This window comes from Lissotriton helveticus, chromosome 9 (assembly GCF_964261635.1).
Source record: "Lissotriton helveticus chromosome 9, aLisHel1.1, whole genome shotgun sequence".
Classification (NCBI taxonomy): Eukaryota; Metazoa; Chordata; class Amphibia; order Caudata; family Salamandridae; genus Lissotriton; species Lissotriton helveticus.
The window spans coordinates 1,043,032,379-1,043,048,960 of record NC_136070.1 but is presented as its reverse complement, the minus strand read 5'-3'; the positions used below and the strand labels follow the sequence as shown (position 1 = coordinate 1,043,048,960).

At 42.8% G+C, this 16,582-nt stretch overlaps 1 protein-coding gene across 3 annotated transcripts in view; it reads right to left on the bottom strand.

Annotated features, from left to right (window-relative positions):
• The window catches only part of ASPN (asporin), a 199,372-nt gene that overhangs the window by 29,699 nt on the left and 153,091 nt on the right, over positions 1-16,582 (bottom strand). For all 3 annotated transcript variants that reach the window (XM_078661389.1, XM_078661390.1, XM_078661391.1), the window contains exon 6: positions 1,495-1,588. In XM_078661389.1, the coding sequence (XP_078517515.1) occupies positions 1,495-1,588 (94 nt within the window). The remainder of the gene's footprint in view (positions 1-1,494; positions 1,589-16,582) is intronic.

The following is a 16,582-nucleotide window of genomic DNA, read 5'->3' as shown; positions in this document are numbered from 1 at the left end:
GATTGAAACGTGAGTCATTGGGAGAAGTGAGATAAAAGTATACATTGCCTTCATCGACTCAACGACTCAAATTTAGTTTGTATGTGCATCTTACACTGTGATGTCTGCAAGTAGAGCCAGGTTTTCAAAGCAGTTACAGTCAGTTAGTTGGGAGCAATTGTGGCTGACTTAAATTTTCAGAGGTTGTTCGTAATGTGGCTTAAACATGTGTCAGCTTCAAGAGTACTCGCCCTATAATTAGTAGTGCGATGTTTGGTGAGGTAATTTAGAAATGGGTGGGTGGAAACTGCAGTGGCAGAACGGTGGGCCCCCGGGTATATAAAGCCCAAACAGGAGAGTGCCCTTTGTCTGAAGCCCGTTTTCGGACGGGTGCAGGTAAGAGAAAGTCGGTGGAGATGCTGGGTGGGACTTCCACAAATTCCTGCACAGATATAGACTTAGTGCTGGGGGAGGTGGAGGGGGGGCTGTACCTAAAAGTGGCACCAGCAGGATGAGTGTTTGATCTATGGAGTGCACTTTCCTCCAGTTGGATGTCTGGAGCCAGGAGTGGGGTGCTAGGGACAGCCTCATGTTCGATCCTTCTGTTCTCCTTCTTTTTTGATGGATAATACACATATAGATCTACACCAGATTCGTTAATCCCCTCCACATATCTTAACATACATATTTGTGACCAAAAGCTTTACTAGTGCATCTTAAAGTGTTAGCAGTTTGCAAAAGACAGTGGCCTGCCATAGGTTGGCTGTCATTGACTTCTTTGCATCTCATGGCTGACACACTTCCTGACTCCACCACCTTTCTGCCACCGCACACACACTACAAATGTGTGGGTGACCATAGTCGTTTCTTTTCCATTTTCCCCTCTGTGATCACTGCTTCAAATCGAAATACAGAAGTGCAGGTGCTCACTACCTCAGAGTATCTGTTTACCACTGAGAAGTGCAGATACTCTCCTTTTAAAGCTACTGCTGGGATGAGCAGATAATCTCCGTTTAAAGCTACTGCTGAGATGTGCAGATAATCTGAGATGTGCAGATAATCTCCTTTTAAAGCTACTACTGAGATGTGCAGATAATCTGAGATGAGCAGATACTCTCCTATTAAAGCTACTGCTGGGATGAGCAGATAATCTCCTTTTAAAGCTACTGCTGAGATGTGCAGATAATCTGAGCTGTGCAGATACTCTCCTTTTAAAACTACTGCTGGGATGAGCAGATAATCTGAGATGTGCAGATAATCTCCTTTTAAAGCTACTGCTGAGATGTGCAGATAATCTCCCTTTCAAATGAAAGAAGTGCAGGTACTCAGTACCTGACTGTACATGTCCATTTCAAGCACGGTTCGTAGTCGACTGACAACAGTTTAATTAAATATCAGGACAAATACCAAATAAAAGAAAAAGAAAAAGCATAAAATCATAACTGAGTATTCAACGGAATTATATTGTATAGGGATCTATATTTAAAAGAAGAATGTTCTACGAAAACACGTTACCGTTGAAGATCTTTGTAACGTATAAAATCTTCCAGTTCTACAGATGAAATTTTGTTATGATCTAGATGAAGCTCATATATAGTCAAAGGCAACCCTGCAAAGACAAAGGAAAAAAAATAGAAATAGTAAACACACTACGAAGTTTCTTCATATTCTATTTTATACTAAAGTGTAAATAGAAACTTTACCTGTACATGTGCAAGGACATTTTGTGACACATTTAATTTCTATCGAGGCACTGTTGACGCTTATGATTGTCTTGTAATTCAGTTATTTCTACTGCTTTTTATTTTTGCACCTTTATTGTGCTTTGGTTGGTATGTTTTGGCAACGTATAGAATATAGCACCTGGGCATTCTCAAGAGTGATTTCGACACTAATTTATGAGCAGTTGTAAAATTAAATAATTAACGCAAAATTATCCAAGAATGTTTAAATCAAGCTCAACTCACAGTCATTATCCATACACGTGAGGATGTGTTTTTGAGAAACCCATAGAACTCGTAAAATTTGGAATTTTATATATAAAATTGGTTGAAAGTCACCAAAGTCACTAATATTGGTTGCATTCGTATGGGCAGGTAACGGAAAGACTTATCATGACTTGCTTTTCAGATGCACCGTTCTCTTTATGCTGCAATACAACACCTGTGAGAAAGTGGAGTATTAGCTGTGGAGGATGGTAGTCCACCTCAAGTGGGGATATTTACTAACATTTTGCAAAGGTGTTCGCTTGATGCAAAGCACATCAGACAGGAGAAGAGTATTAACAACCTTTAAAAACTGCAGTAATTCAGTATGGCATAATTATTTCGTGTTATTTTCTTGTTCATTATATATTCAATTAAACACATAGAAAGGCATACCTTTTTTTCTACAGAACATAAAGTAAACCATACCATACATAACTAGAGATATTGATGTACTCAGAAACACTTTTGTACCTCAGTGAATTTAATAATAAATTATAATGAGGCAAGCTATGATTTCTGATGATGTTTGTTCTGGATCAGGAAAGGAGGTTCCATCTGTTCTCCCTTTGATCTTTGATGCCTCCTGCCAGCCCAGGAATAACTCATGCTCCAATGTCTCATTAAGGAGAGTAAACTCTACCCAAATCTACAATACAATTCTACTCTGAAAAAGGGAATTAGTGGTTATCTTTTAAACCATGCATTTGTAGCCTTTTGTTGCTAGAAAGGGAAAAACAGACTCATATACCTTACAGGCCACTGCAGAGCACAACAATCACACGACAATACTGGTCAGGCCTTCCCCCACCTCCTCACACGCAGAAAGATCAAACTCCAATGAGATAACGAAAAAGAAGCAATACATTTCAGTTTCGTGTTTTTTCCTTAACAAAAAAAACACACCTCTCTGTCATAAATAAATGATAAATTTATCAGGAACAGATTTGGTGAAAAATATTGTGGGTCTCATTTACTACAAAATGACGCAGCGCTGCATTTTGCTGAGCCGAGCTGCTCATTTGAAAAGCAGCGACATAATTTTAAAAGTGCAGGGATACGTTGTATTAAGTACAATATAAAGCAACTGTTTGCTTTCCCCTGCGTTGGCGCATAATTGCTTGCCATGTCCCAGCGCAGGCATTTTGCGTTATTGCAAGAGTGCCAGCGGGATGATTGTTTTTGTGCTGGAAGCGTCTACGGCCCCTTCTGTAAAACCAAAGTGCCAGAGGGGCACGCAAAGTGGGCGCAACTGCCTGTTGCGTCCCCGGGCCACTTACTGTAATATATTAAAATGCAGACTTTGCAACCAGTTTAGCAGAACAGATTTACTGCCACGTTTCTCCTTGTTGCCAATTTCTTTGTGGTAGGGTTTTAAAACACAAATCTGTATGGTGAGGCCCAGATTTTGCGTTGGGGTTGAGTCACTCTTTTGGCACAACCTTGATGCAAAATCACCTTTGTTAAATATTGTAATGTACTCAAATGTACTCATGATAGACCTACTAAACATATGTGTGAGGTCTTAAGATTTGATGTCTCTTCTTGTATTGTCACTTCCTGTAATGCAATGGGTAGTGAAGTCACTGCCTGTATTGCCATGTGCGATGCCAGGCGCAGTGATGTCACACACTGTGATGTCACAAGCCATACTATCATTTGCATACTGCCTAACTTGGTTAGTCCCCCCACTTCTTTTTTTTAGGACTTGTGCCCGTGCAGGAGATCGTGCCTGCAAACACTGCCGAAGTCATCAGCAGGATCGGGACTGATCAAAGGTGATGGTGCAACAGTCTCGGCAAATGGGAATGAGATGGGGGCAGCATTTACAACATTGTGGAGATTGAGGGAGAAGTGGCTGAAGCAAGATCTCATTACATTATCCGTTTGGGTGACCACAGTTTGGTTTAGCAAATGAAGCAGGCACAGCTTAAGATGATTAAGCGGGGCTTGAGGGCAGTGCGTAACAGCTAGTGTAAGGCAGGTGTGAAGTGGACACAGGTGTTGCCCAGGAGAGTTGGTGGAGTGCAAGGAAGCTAGCCGCTAAAAACAGGTTACCTCTCTTGTTTTGGCAGGACAGAGTGTATCTGTCTATTTTAGGGAACAAGATACACATTGTGAAACTGATGGCTGCTATGGAGGGCTTGGTGAAAAACAAGGAGTGTGGTGGGTGGACAGAAAGAAAACCTCAGGGAGAGGTTTTTCTGGTGGCAGAGACAGATCTCCAATAAGGGGTATGTGGCACGTCATTGCGTGGTTAATCAATCAATGCTTAATTAATCATGACAATTAATGGTGACAGACACGGATTTGGAAACAATAGGGGTTAGCCCCGAGGCTTTAGCAAAAAAATCAGGAAGTGACTGGAATGGTAACAATTCAAAATGTGGGGGTGGTGATGGACAGAGTATCTGAATTAAACAGAACACTCGTACCCAGTCAAAAGATCAGGGCTTGATCCATCACCGTTTTTTAGCTCACTGCACCATCCCAGCTCAGAACCTGGCTATATGAAAATTAGTCTGTCCCTGGCCCAGTGCATCATGGGAACAGGGCAGACCAAACTACCAAGCCAATTCTTTACTGGAAAAGAAACAAGCTTCCGGGGACCGGTTTCTGGCATTACAGCCGTCTTCGGCCCGGCTCGCTTGAATCCTGATGGTGCAGTGAGCAAGGGACTCACATCTGAGTATTCCCTGCCACACTTGTGGTGGCTAAAACGATTCAAAAAGTGGGGGTGGTGATGGACAGAGTATCTGAATTAAACAGAACACTCGTACCCAGTCAAAAGATCAGGGCTTGATCCATCACCGTTTTTTAGCTCACTGCACCATCCCAGCTCAGAACCTGGCTATATGAAAATTAGTCTGTCCCTGGCCCAGTGCATCATGGGAACAGGGCCGACCAAACTACCAAGCCAATTCTTTACTGGAAAGGAAACAAGCTTCCGGGGACCGGTTTCTGGCATTACAGCCGTCTTCGGCCCGGCTTGCTTGAATGGACACAGGTGTTGCCCAGGAGAGTTGGTGGAGTGCAAGGAAGCTAGCCGCTACAAACAGAATCAGGAAAGAGGTAAATAGGGAATACACAAGGTTTAACACAGCTCAGGCAATGAGTGTGTTTAGTCGTATGGACATTTTAGACAGGTTACCTCTCTTGTTTTGACAGGACAGAGTGTATCTGTCTATTTTAGGGAACAAGATACACATTGTGAAACTGATGGCTGCTATGGAGGGCTTGGTGAAAAAGAAGGCGTGTGGTGGGTGGACAGAAAGAAAACCTCAGGGAGAGGTTTTTCTGGTGGCAGAGACAGATCTCCAATAAGGGGTATGTGGCACGTCATTGCGTGGTTAATCAATCAATGCTTAATTAATCATGACAATTAATGGTGACAGACACGGATTTGGAAACAATAGGGGTTAGCCCCGAGGCTTTAGCAAAAAAATCAGGAAGTGACTGGAATGGTAACAAAGCAGCTGTGGCTTGGGCACTGGGGAATCAGGGCACCGCCCCTTACCGCTCGGAAGACATCCTTACATTTGTTTTCTTCTTTTAACAACACACTCATTGTCTGCCGTACATCAGCCAATGGCTGCCTCTGACCCTGATTGAGAGCCATGCAGCCAGGGACTGTCAGACTGATCACACACATGCCTATGTAAGGAGTCTCTTGGGTAAGGTCCTGACATCACCATGCAGGGCTTACCTCTTCACAGCCCTTAAAACCCAAGTAGTAGTGCGTGGTTCTGAAAAAAATAAGCTTTGTTGCGCGTTGCACACCTTAGCCCTGTATGTTACATCACACTCATGTCCAATTCTACAACAACCCCAACCATTTTATTTTTGGTGCACCTATTACAGATTTGGTCTTCAAGAAGCCAGCATCCCCTCAGAGGCACAAGAGGAAAAGGCGATATGATAGTAGGAGGGACACCCTGTGATCTCAAACAGACATCCACTGCCCATGAGAAGGGGGGAACAAAACAATATGGGCAAAACTAAATAAATGAAATAAGGAAGAATGAAAAACAGGAGATAGGGAGGTAATGCTAAAAAAATTGTTTAGCCCACACATTCATCATGATTTAAAGGATGTGGGTTATTTGTCCATCCCTTACATTTGTACCAAAGATCTGACCCTACTAAACATGCGAGTGTGGGGGCAACAATAACTTGTGTTGTCTTATTGCGCTTCCTGACACAGTCTTTTCACTTCGAAGCGCTATATACAGGGGTGGTAGGAACTCGTGGAGTGTCACTCCATGGAATTCGACAGAGTTACATAAAAACCCTGTGAGATTCCATGGAGTTCTGTGAGCCGGCGGAACTCAGCTCATCGCGTTGCTTGTGTGATTTTTGGCACCAGGAGCTCCATAAAATTGGCTTCAGCGGCAACACTCAGCGCTTCATTCTGCTTCTCGAGTAGGTTTTCTACTCGAGTGGCAACATTCTCAGTGCGAATGGTCGCGTCCTGCCATGGTCGCCCACGTTGGGAAAATTTCTCCAGGTGGCATTCTAATGTCTGAAAATCATGCTAGGGTACGCAAATTCTCACTTGTGCTCTTCAACTTAAAGCTGGTGAGCTGTGCACATGAAGAAACTGTCACGCGACAGTTGTTAGAGGTGTTTTTACTGCACCTTTTGATAAAAAAAATCAATAGGTTTAAAGACACTTCTGGAGGGGCACTCCTGAAATATTTGAATACCTGAGAATCTGCCTCTATTTTTTTTCTCTAAAGCATGTTGCTTACCTTTGTGCTTCTCAAACTCTTACATCTTGTGGTCAAATGTATCTCTGCTTCTCCCCTAAGGATAAGTTGTGGTCTGTGCATATGTTGCATGTTATATATATGTTTATATCTATACTGTGGTCTGTGCAGGAGAGCGTGTAATGCCTTATTAATCACGCAGCACCTGCCGCTATGTCTCAGCTAGTCGCCTAGGTGTCTGCTGACAGATACTAGGAAATGTCAGAAACACTCCATCCATTGCAATTTCTGGCTGATCTCCCCATGGACCACCAGGTAATCCCACTGCCCCGGACTCCTTGCGCATTTCATTGTCAAGTCCCACTCCTTAACCTTTCCTCTGATATCAACCAGCCTTTTCATCACCGACTCCTTGGCTACCCTCACAGTCAGTTTGACCACCCGCCTTGCCTGTACTCCATTTTGCGAGACTGGGTAACCTATTACGGCTCTTACAGACCTCTCTCTATTTTTCCATGCTTCCCACTTGGACCTAACCACTTTTCTTTTATTCAGTGATTATTTTATTTTTATTTGTGTGTATAGAATGACATGTGCTGTGCATTATCACTCAAGTTTCTTAATCTGTCTATGAATTTAACTCTGAATTTTCACCCTCATTCTTTTTCCTATTTCTTTCCAGTTGACTTTTGGGCTTCTATATATTTGAGTCCTGATGATGATCTCGTATCCTTACAGCATCGAAACACCATTGATTTATCGCGGACCAGGATCAGGTTTGTTTTTGTGATATGGGCTGGGTAGATATTCATTATTTTTGATACACTGCTTTAATAATATTCGTGTGACACGTTTTTCAGAGCACCAAGCATGTTTGAGCTTTTAAATATAATTCTGCAAATGTTTTATTTTTGCATTGCAAAATGTCTTAAATTGATTATTAAATTGCAGTAATTTTTAAAATAATTGTTTGAATTTTCTTAGTAAGGAGCACTGTTTTTTGTTTAACATATATGAAAGATAGACAGCACAAGGCAGAAACAATGAGCAGGGACCAGCTCTCTGTTTCTTACTTTTGCTGTTTAAAATTGAATTATTCATTAAAGTTCACTTCTGAATTATATATATTATATGTATGAATTCTAGACATCTGAGATGCCAAAATAGATGGTGCTCACCCAGGTCCCACCCTTTTCTCTGCTGTGCAATCTGGTGTTTGGAATTTTGGTGGGGCTGCTCCCATGTTCTACGGTTTGCAATAAAAAATGTTTTTTTTATCCTTTAGGGTTCCCCTTAAGTGAAAAATACAAGCATCAGGTGCGCTTGCTACGTTAAGCAAAAAAAAAAAAAACAATTTTAACACAAATGACAGGTAGAGAAGGCCATTACAATTAATGAACCCATAAAAGTCTTGCGCTCCTGCGTTACAGTATTACAATAGTTAGCAGACTTTAATTTAGTGACCAATTGTGGAACACCGGTAACCAGGAACATGTTACCGGGGTGCAGTAGAGTTCAGGGCAGGCATTGAAAAGTTATCCTCCGCCTGCACTTATTGCCTGGCTAGAGTATTGCTGAGGTGTAAAATACATGCAAAGGACTGCTATGATGCTTTTCTCACACGCATGCTGCTGCCAGAATCTGGCTCAAGGCAGTCGCCAAGTCTGACGATGTGGAAAAAGCGCGCCACAGTGCCAACCCGCATGTGGTAAATAATGGTCACCCCCCCATAACTATTGACACGTCACCTGCTGCTATTTATCAGAAAACCCAAACTGCGCTGTGTGTGGTGCATAGCACAATCAACTGGGCCGCTTTAATGAGGGTCTTCGTCGGTTTTCACTTGTTGATAGGGTGACCAACCATCTGTAAATTTCACGGACCGTCCGTAATTTAGACCTCTCATCCCTTGTTCGTGAGGATCCCTTTTAAGGACACCTATTGTCCGTAATTTTGGGCTTTTCAGGGAGCAGAGATGATCCACTGCGAGAGGCCTCAGCTCCCTGATGGGGCCGCCTTGCACTCCTCTGAGCTCAAGAGCAGCCCCACCCCGCCCATTGTCATTCTCTATGCTGGCTGATTGTCAAGAAGTTGTTGATGGTAACTGAACAGTAAGGGCTATCCAATGCCATTGCCTATACAATGGGTCTTCATAACCTATAAATATTGGTCCATATTTTGGAATATCGGAATATATGTTTGGAATTGCACAATAGTAATTATGTATTGCAGAATACTTTGGTCCAGCTGCCCGGTTCCAAATTCTATAACGCCCCTTAAGCTAAAACGTCTTTTTTTTGCAGTTTTAAATAGTGCGAACTCGACCCGAAGGTACAGGAGTGCTCTACATGAGCACCAGTGTACCTTCGTTTTTAGAAAGGCGCGGGGTGTTTAAGTGGTTTGCCCTCAATCACAGGATGTTGTGCCAGAGCCTAGGCTCCAATTTGGTTCCCCAGCTCCAAAGTCGGCACCTCTGGCCATTACACCACATCCTCTGTGAACCATACCCTGTTGGGTAATGCTCCAAGGTTAAATCTCTTCATTTTTCAGTGTATTGGTGATGGAACGCGTCCATAGTTTAAATAAAAAAAAACTAAACTATGCTATTAGTTTGCGTATAAAGTATAACGTAATATTTTCCCATGCTGCAAACTGGCCAATGTCTACATATCTTTTTGACTTTGGATGGCTCTTTCCAGCATGTCTGTTCCACCTGTGTGATTATATTTTAATAAATTGCATCTTTTAGTTATGTTGGCTTTTTGATAACACATTCATTATCTAAAGTGTTTAACACATTGATTTCGGATTTGTAGTGGAGATACCTAAAGTTTCCACCCATTCTTTCAATGTTTTTATTGAAATACTGTGATTGACCTTATCAAAGGCTTTAGAGGAGTGATGAGGATGTCAACTCTGAAGCTGTGATTCGCTGTGAGGGTGAGTGATAATTCCCTGCTTTTGAGGGTGAGGGAATCTCCTCTTGAGAAGGTCGGCGTTGACAAGATTATTATGTTAGTCATGAAACAAGCAGGGGCTAGTTGGCCACAGCCGAAGGACCTGTAGTTGTTTGCCTCTGATGTCCTGGGGTCCGTCCTACAATCACTTTGCAAGCAGAGCCACGTGCAATCTCTTCAGCACTTGGCTCTCACTTATAGTGACTGCGAGCCCTCACAAGCTTCTCAGGAACATAGGGGCAGATTTATGATAACTGGCGCATCCCCAGGGATGTGGCAGTTATTTTGCGCCGCTGCTCCGCCACCCATGGTGCGCCGCATTTACAATGCGGCGCACCATGGGGCAAAAACGGCACAGATGCGTGACGCATCTGTGCCGTAAAGGTGGCGCATTGCTGGAGTTGCGTCGCAAGCGCGACGCAGCTCCAGCAAGGCTCGGGGGTGCCCCATCTTTACAATGCTGCGTCAAGACCTACGCCTGCTTCAAGCAGGCGCAGGGTTTTGATGCAGCATTGGCCTGAAAGTGACTGAGTGAAATCTTATAGATTTCACTCAGCCACTTTTGCGAGGCGCACCTGCTCCGGAACACCCACCCTGCGCCGGAACGCCCACAAGTGGCGCAGGGCTTTACAACGTGACGCATCTGCCTAGATGCGTCACGTTGTAAATGGGTCGTAGGGATGCGCCACGTTTACGCCGCAGTTGCGTGACGCAAACGTGGCGCATTCCCAACATAAATCTGCCCCATAGTGTTTGCAAGGTCAGAGCTCAACAACCACTCAACAGCCTGATATCTGATTTTCCAACTCAATGCCTTAGTTAGAAAAGCACTTAAATACGCAGGATTAAAATGGAATTCCACACAGTCAATGTTAGCAGGGACTAGAAAATCCACTAGCACGTGGGCTACTGCACCTTGGGATACCACACTCCCCCATCCTCTTACCTGGGTGTGCTCCCTCTCATGAGTCTAGTCAGGCCTGCATCAGGTTAAAGTGTCTGTGTGGCGCAAATCATGGTGAAGGTGCAGATTGCTCTAGTTCAGTAATGATGGCCATCAGTTCAGTACAGTCTCACCACCGTCCAGGTCTCCCTATTTTGTTTTAGGCCAGTGAGGGCACTGGCAACACACATCCCTGCTCACTCCTACTTCTCGGAAGAGAGGTGCCAGTTGCGGGTGCAGACTTTAGTCCGAGTAGGTTGTGGAAGGATTTGGCAGCATGAGCAGTCACACTCCCTCCAGAGTTGGGAGGCTCATTTCGTCTGCCAGCGGACAGGCTGCCCTCTAGGCATTTCAAGTCAGAAGAACAACTTCTTTCTATAAGCCAACATTTCAGGTGATGTCCCCTCACCACTGGGAAGCTGGCACCATCGCCGGTTGCACAGCAGTGTTCTGAGAACTTTGCAAGGCACTCTCTTCTTTGGCCAAAGTGAGCCTAGAATGGGAAGAAGTGGTCAGTGGCATGCAGTAAAAGGAGGCAGGATGAGTGGTTCCATTGTTTACATTTCCAGAAATGGTTTAGGGTTGTTCTCCTTTTGTGTGCCTTTTCCAGGCTACTCTCCAGCCTTTGTATAGATGAAGCTATGCCCAGCAGGGTAGTCTCCAGCCTGGAGCACCCAAAGCCGAGGCACACATAGGTGACAGATTTCTGCACCTGACTGTCAACAGTCAAACTGCATACTGACCAGAGGAAAGGCTGGCCTCACCTAAATGATCCCTTTCATCCTACACAACAGAGGCAGCAGTTACACCCTTCTTCCCCAGCAGAGAGGTTTAGATGACTAAATATATAATATATTATATTACCTACTGACGGTCGCCAGTAGGTAGTTATATTTAGGACCTATTTTCCATAGGAAATCCGCAACATTCTATTTGGAATAACTTTGGCGCCGGTTGACTAATCTTCGCAAAATTTTTCAAAACTAATGGCCAGCTCCGGTCCGCTCCTATCCTGGAAGTCTCGAGTGATTCGTGAAGCGGGGGCTGAGAAAAAAGGGGGTCCCAAAACGTGTTTTTCCCATGCAGTTTTCCATAGGAACCGTTCATCGCGGCTACAGCCTGAACTGCTGAACAGAATTACACCAAATTTGGCAAAGATGTAGTCCTTTGTTCAGACTCGTGCCTTTTGCTTAAATTGTGTAAATCCGTTCAGTAGTTTCTGAGAAAATTACAATTAAAAGTACATATATATCAATGGCCGCGGTGGATCCGTGCATCCTGAGCGCACCCTAAGCGCACCGTCTCAATCACGCGCTGAATTGTAATTGGCTGTCAAGTGGTTGTCAACATTTGAAACCAGGAAGTGTTGGCAGCCATTTGGTTCTTCAGTAGATGTGAGGCTGAAGAAGTCAGTGGAACAAGTGTGCAAAACGTATAAAGGGGGCAGGGTAGAAATACCTTGACCCTCTAGACCTGCTTAGGGGGTCCCACAACAACTCCCAGGGGCCCCAATTTTTATTTATTTTTTAAACGGCAAAGTGCACGCAGGGTGCGCGGATCCTGCCGTAAAAAAAAAAAGACAAAAAACGGAGCTTCTTTAATAATTAGCCCCCGGGGGGCTAAATCCCGGGGGCAAAATTATAAAAATGTATGGGGGGCCCAGAGGGGCCTACAAGCCCCGGGGACCGCCACCCCCGGGGCTACAAAATAAATGGTTGGGGGGCTCAACGGCCCCCCCAAGCCCCGGGGACCACCACCCCCGGCGCTTTGAAAATAAATGGTTGGGCGGCTCCAAGGCACCCCCAGCAAAATACATGGTGCGGGGCTCAACGGCCCCCCCAAGCCCCGGGGACCACCATACCCGGGTCTTTGTGTATTGTAGGAGGGGGCTGCATGGTCCCCCTGCTGGAACCACTGAGGGCCCTGGGGACTGCCATCCCCCAGGGCCTGCTCCTGCAGTGTCCTGGGGTGCCCACTTCCGGGACACTACTGTTTGCTATGAGAGGGTGGGAGTCTTGCAGCTCCTGCCCTCCCATAGCAAACTTGGTTTGGATTTTGAAAGAGAAACCTGCTATCTCTTTCAAAATCCAAACCAAATTGCTTTTCCACATGGGGAGCTGCATGTTAGCAGCTCCCATGTGGAAAAGCAATGCCGGCTCCTGATGGCCGCGGGGAGCCGGCTGGGACCATGGGGGCATTGGGGTTCCCCCCACGTTCCCCAACGCTTTATATAAGCCCCCGGGGATGGGGTGCCTGTGGATAATAGAAATTAGTGATAGGGGCTATTTTTTTTTCAAAGGTAAAATTAGGAGTTGCGCGCGCGGCGCTCAGTGTGGCCCTCAGGTGTGCACACGTTGGATGCACGACTACTATCGTGTAGGGTGCACGGCTGCAATGCGTTTGGTGCACGACCTCTATGCGTTGGGTGCAGCACTCTGACTAACTAACCAAGTACACAATTGTGTTTCAGGCCTACAATTCCCCAGTCAGTATCCATACACTCCAGCAAACACCTTGTGACTGCTCTTGCAATCCCATAGTGACTCTTTCAGTACCATGTACTAATCAATTCACTAAAGTAAAACTCAATCAATTATGAATTCTCTCAGTGTCTCTCCTTATAGTACTGTAATCATTCAGTTATTATGCATGTACTCATGCAGTGAGCCAGGTTTTAGGGTACGGAATGCTTCAAACTCCTTTGTTGAAGGGACATTGCATAGGTGTGCATATTTGCACAGAACACTCATAGAACAAGACACATCTCCAGATTTATAAAAAATCATAAATCAGGACATGTGTGTGAATGCTGCACCATCCTCCAATTGGTGTAACAAGGCACAACAAGGAGAATTATTTCCATTTCTCCTCATTTTTTCTCTTTGAATGTATGCTAAAATGCACAGCATACATTGAAGGAGAAAAATGCCTTCACCGATTGTTTTTGTGCAGGAAGGTGTGTCTTCCTGCACAAAAACAAATTCTGCATGACACAGATATCCTTGCGCCATGGTGCCTGTGTCACCGCATGGCTGCAGTTTAAGCAGCATTGCAGAGGGAAGCATAGACTTGCAACATATTTATGTACATATGTTGCATCCCTGTGCTTCAGAAGTACCACAGCACACTGCAGCGAAAGAGCTAAAAGTGTCATGCTACAGCACCTCCTTATAGTGCTGCACTTATACATACACCATACAGTACTAATGCATTCTTTCAGTCAATTATGCACTATGCATACATTCAAACAAACTTTCATACACTATCATACAAATATAGCTCTTTCTTTAACCAGAGAAGTTAGTTCTGAAAATAACTTTTTTGTTTTTGTTTTATATTTCTTTTTTTAGTTTTTTAACAATTTTTTGATTTTTTTTTGTTGTTTTATCAAAAGAAAAAAGGAAGAAAAAAACAGTGAACTTCAGGAACTAATAGCCCAGAAAAAATAAGTCTAACAGCGGTGGTTTCGTTGTGCTGTAGAGACTAAGTCCACAGACTGCTCTCCGTAGCACAGAAGTTGGTTGTACTTGATGCAGTGTATTTTTATGTGTGCAAATTCGGAACGTATGTCCGGATGTGCTGGCGAAGAGGAACTGGCAGAAGTACTTGGCACTGCAGTAGGATGGTTTTCTCGAAGTCTCCTGCACTTCTGCCGAGTCAGATTAACAGGGTGCAGACTCTTAAGATGTTTGTACATACTTGCAGTGACACATGAGTACTTTTTATCGGCACTGCCTCTTGAAAGAACGTTACTACAGATTTTAAAGGTGACTTTTGTGGCATTCACCTTCTTTTGTCTTTCAGAGTAGGTAAAACACTTTCACACCACTGAAGAAGGTCTTTTTGGAGGTGGAGGTTCCACAACAAATTCTTCGTCCGAAGAATGGTCCAATTCTTGTAGTGGCTGTTGTCCTGAAGCCATTTTGTCATCAAATTGGAAAACATCAGAATAGAAATAATCCAAAAGAAGTTCTTCTCAGCTAAGAGATCTGTCTCCAAAGAAGCTCTAACAAGAATGATTGAAATGGGTGGGGTCCTTCAATAGTTACAATGTGAAAAGTTATGAACCGATCAAATCTTTTTTTTCTGGTCACACAGGGTCCGCGCACCCTGCACACCGGCAGCACGCACCCAACGCGACTTAGTGAAATTGCATTTAAAAGTAATATAAGTTTATTAAAAGTAAAAATATATTATTTTTATGATTAGGTTAGATAATGTCTTGCCCCAATATGTATATTAAATACATATATATATAATTTTCATGGGAGTCGCGCACCCACTGCGTCAAACATGTACATGATGTCACGCGTAAGTGTATAGATGTGTGTGTAGATGTAAGAATCACTGAGTGGGTTTTTAGAAACTTGTATTGGTGTGTCAATGGTTTCAAATATGGTACTCCATATTTTATAATGAGTATTGAAAGATTATTCTAGTGTATGATAAGATGTGTCATATTGTCATGTGGATGATGTTAACAGTGATGTCCTCAGTGATGTCATTTGAGATGTCATCAGTGATGTCACTGACCATGTCATGAATGATGTAATATGTGACATCATCAACAGTGTATTGCGGGCGCGCAAGTTATAGTTAGTACAACTAATTATTAAGGGGGAATTTCAATGGTTTTGTATGAGTGAAATGTCCAACTAACTATAACACCCCTAAACCTATGGTTTTTTCAGTGAATTTCAAAGGTTTTTTAAATACTAATTCCTAACTATAACATGTCTGAAACCTATGGGTTTTTTCAGTGAATTTCAAAGGTTTTGTAAATGACAATTTTTAAATGTAGTAATTCTTATATTTATTTTTTTGATACTGATTTACTACATTTTGTTTCAAACTATTTATTTTTAGATATTTTATTTTTTAAATTACATTATAATTACATTATACATTACATTACAAAATATACTTTCTCAGAATGAATTACTTTAGTTTAAATACTTTGCAAATAGGCAATAGAATTTTAAGTACAGTAGTTACAGTTGTTGTAATGCACAACACAATTTCAGACACAATGCAACATTGAGCTCAATGTGAATTTCTAGTTAAATGCAATTAGTTACTTTTTAGATTACTTTTCTAACCACAAGACTAGATCCTAGATTCAGTCCTGGGATATCTCCTGTAAACAGTTGAGTAAAAACGTTTTGGTTACAGTAGTGATTTTTAAGGAATATTATTGTATTTTAAAAGTTGACACTTAGAAACTTTTTCACATACAACCACCAATGTTATCCTATAGGAGGAAATTCACTTATCAGGTAAGTAGTGTTAACGTTACTTTTTCTTACTCAGTGGTGGATCCTGGATCCAGCACGTGTGCATCTCCTTTAAACAGTCGAAAGAATGAGTTTAAGTCATACACGCAATTTTTAAGGAATATTTTTAGGTTGTGAAAATAGACACTTGGAAACTTTTCTGGTGAAAACCACACAATGTATTCCTATGGAAGGAAATACAAGTTAGTGGTAAGTACGGTTAGAATTACTTTTCAGGATCACTACTGGACTCAAAGAAGCAGCACTGAGGTCACTCCTGATAACAGGTGAGTAAATCGGAATTCGTAGTTCTGCTGATTTTATAGGAATTTTTGTACGTTTCAAAAATCGACACTTAGAAACTTTTCTGGTGAAAATCACACAATGGATTCCTATGGAAAGAAATACAAGTTACTGGTAAGAAGACTTAGAATTACTTTTCAGGGTAAGTGCTGGGCTAAAAGATGCAGCACTGGGTTCTCTCCTGATAACAGGTGACTAAATCGGAATTCGTAGTTTGGATGATTTTAGAGGAATAGTTGTACATTTCAAAAATCAACACTTAGAAACTTTTCTTCTGAAAACCACACAATGGATTCCTATAGAAGGAAATACAAGTTACTGGTAAGTACGAAACCACACAATGGATTCTTATGGAAGGAAATAAAAGTTACTGGTAAGTACGCTTACAATTACTTTTCAGGGTCAGGGCTGGACTAAAAGATGCAGCACTGGG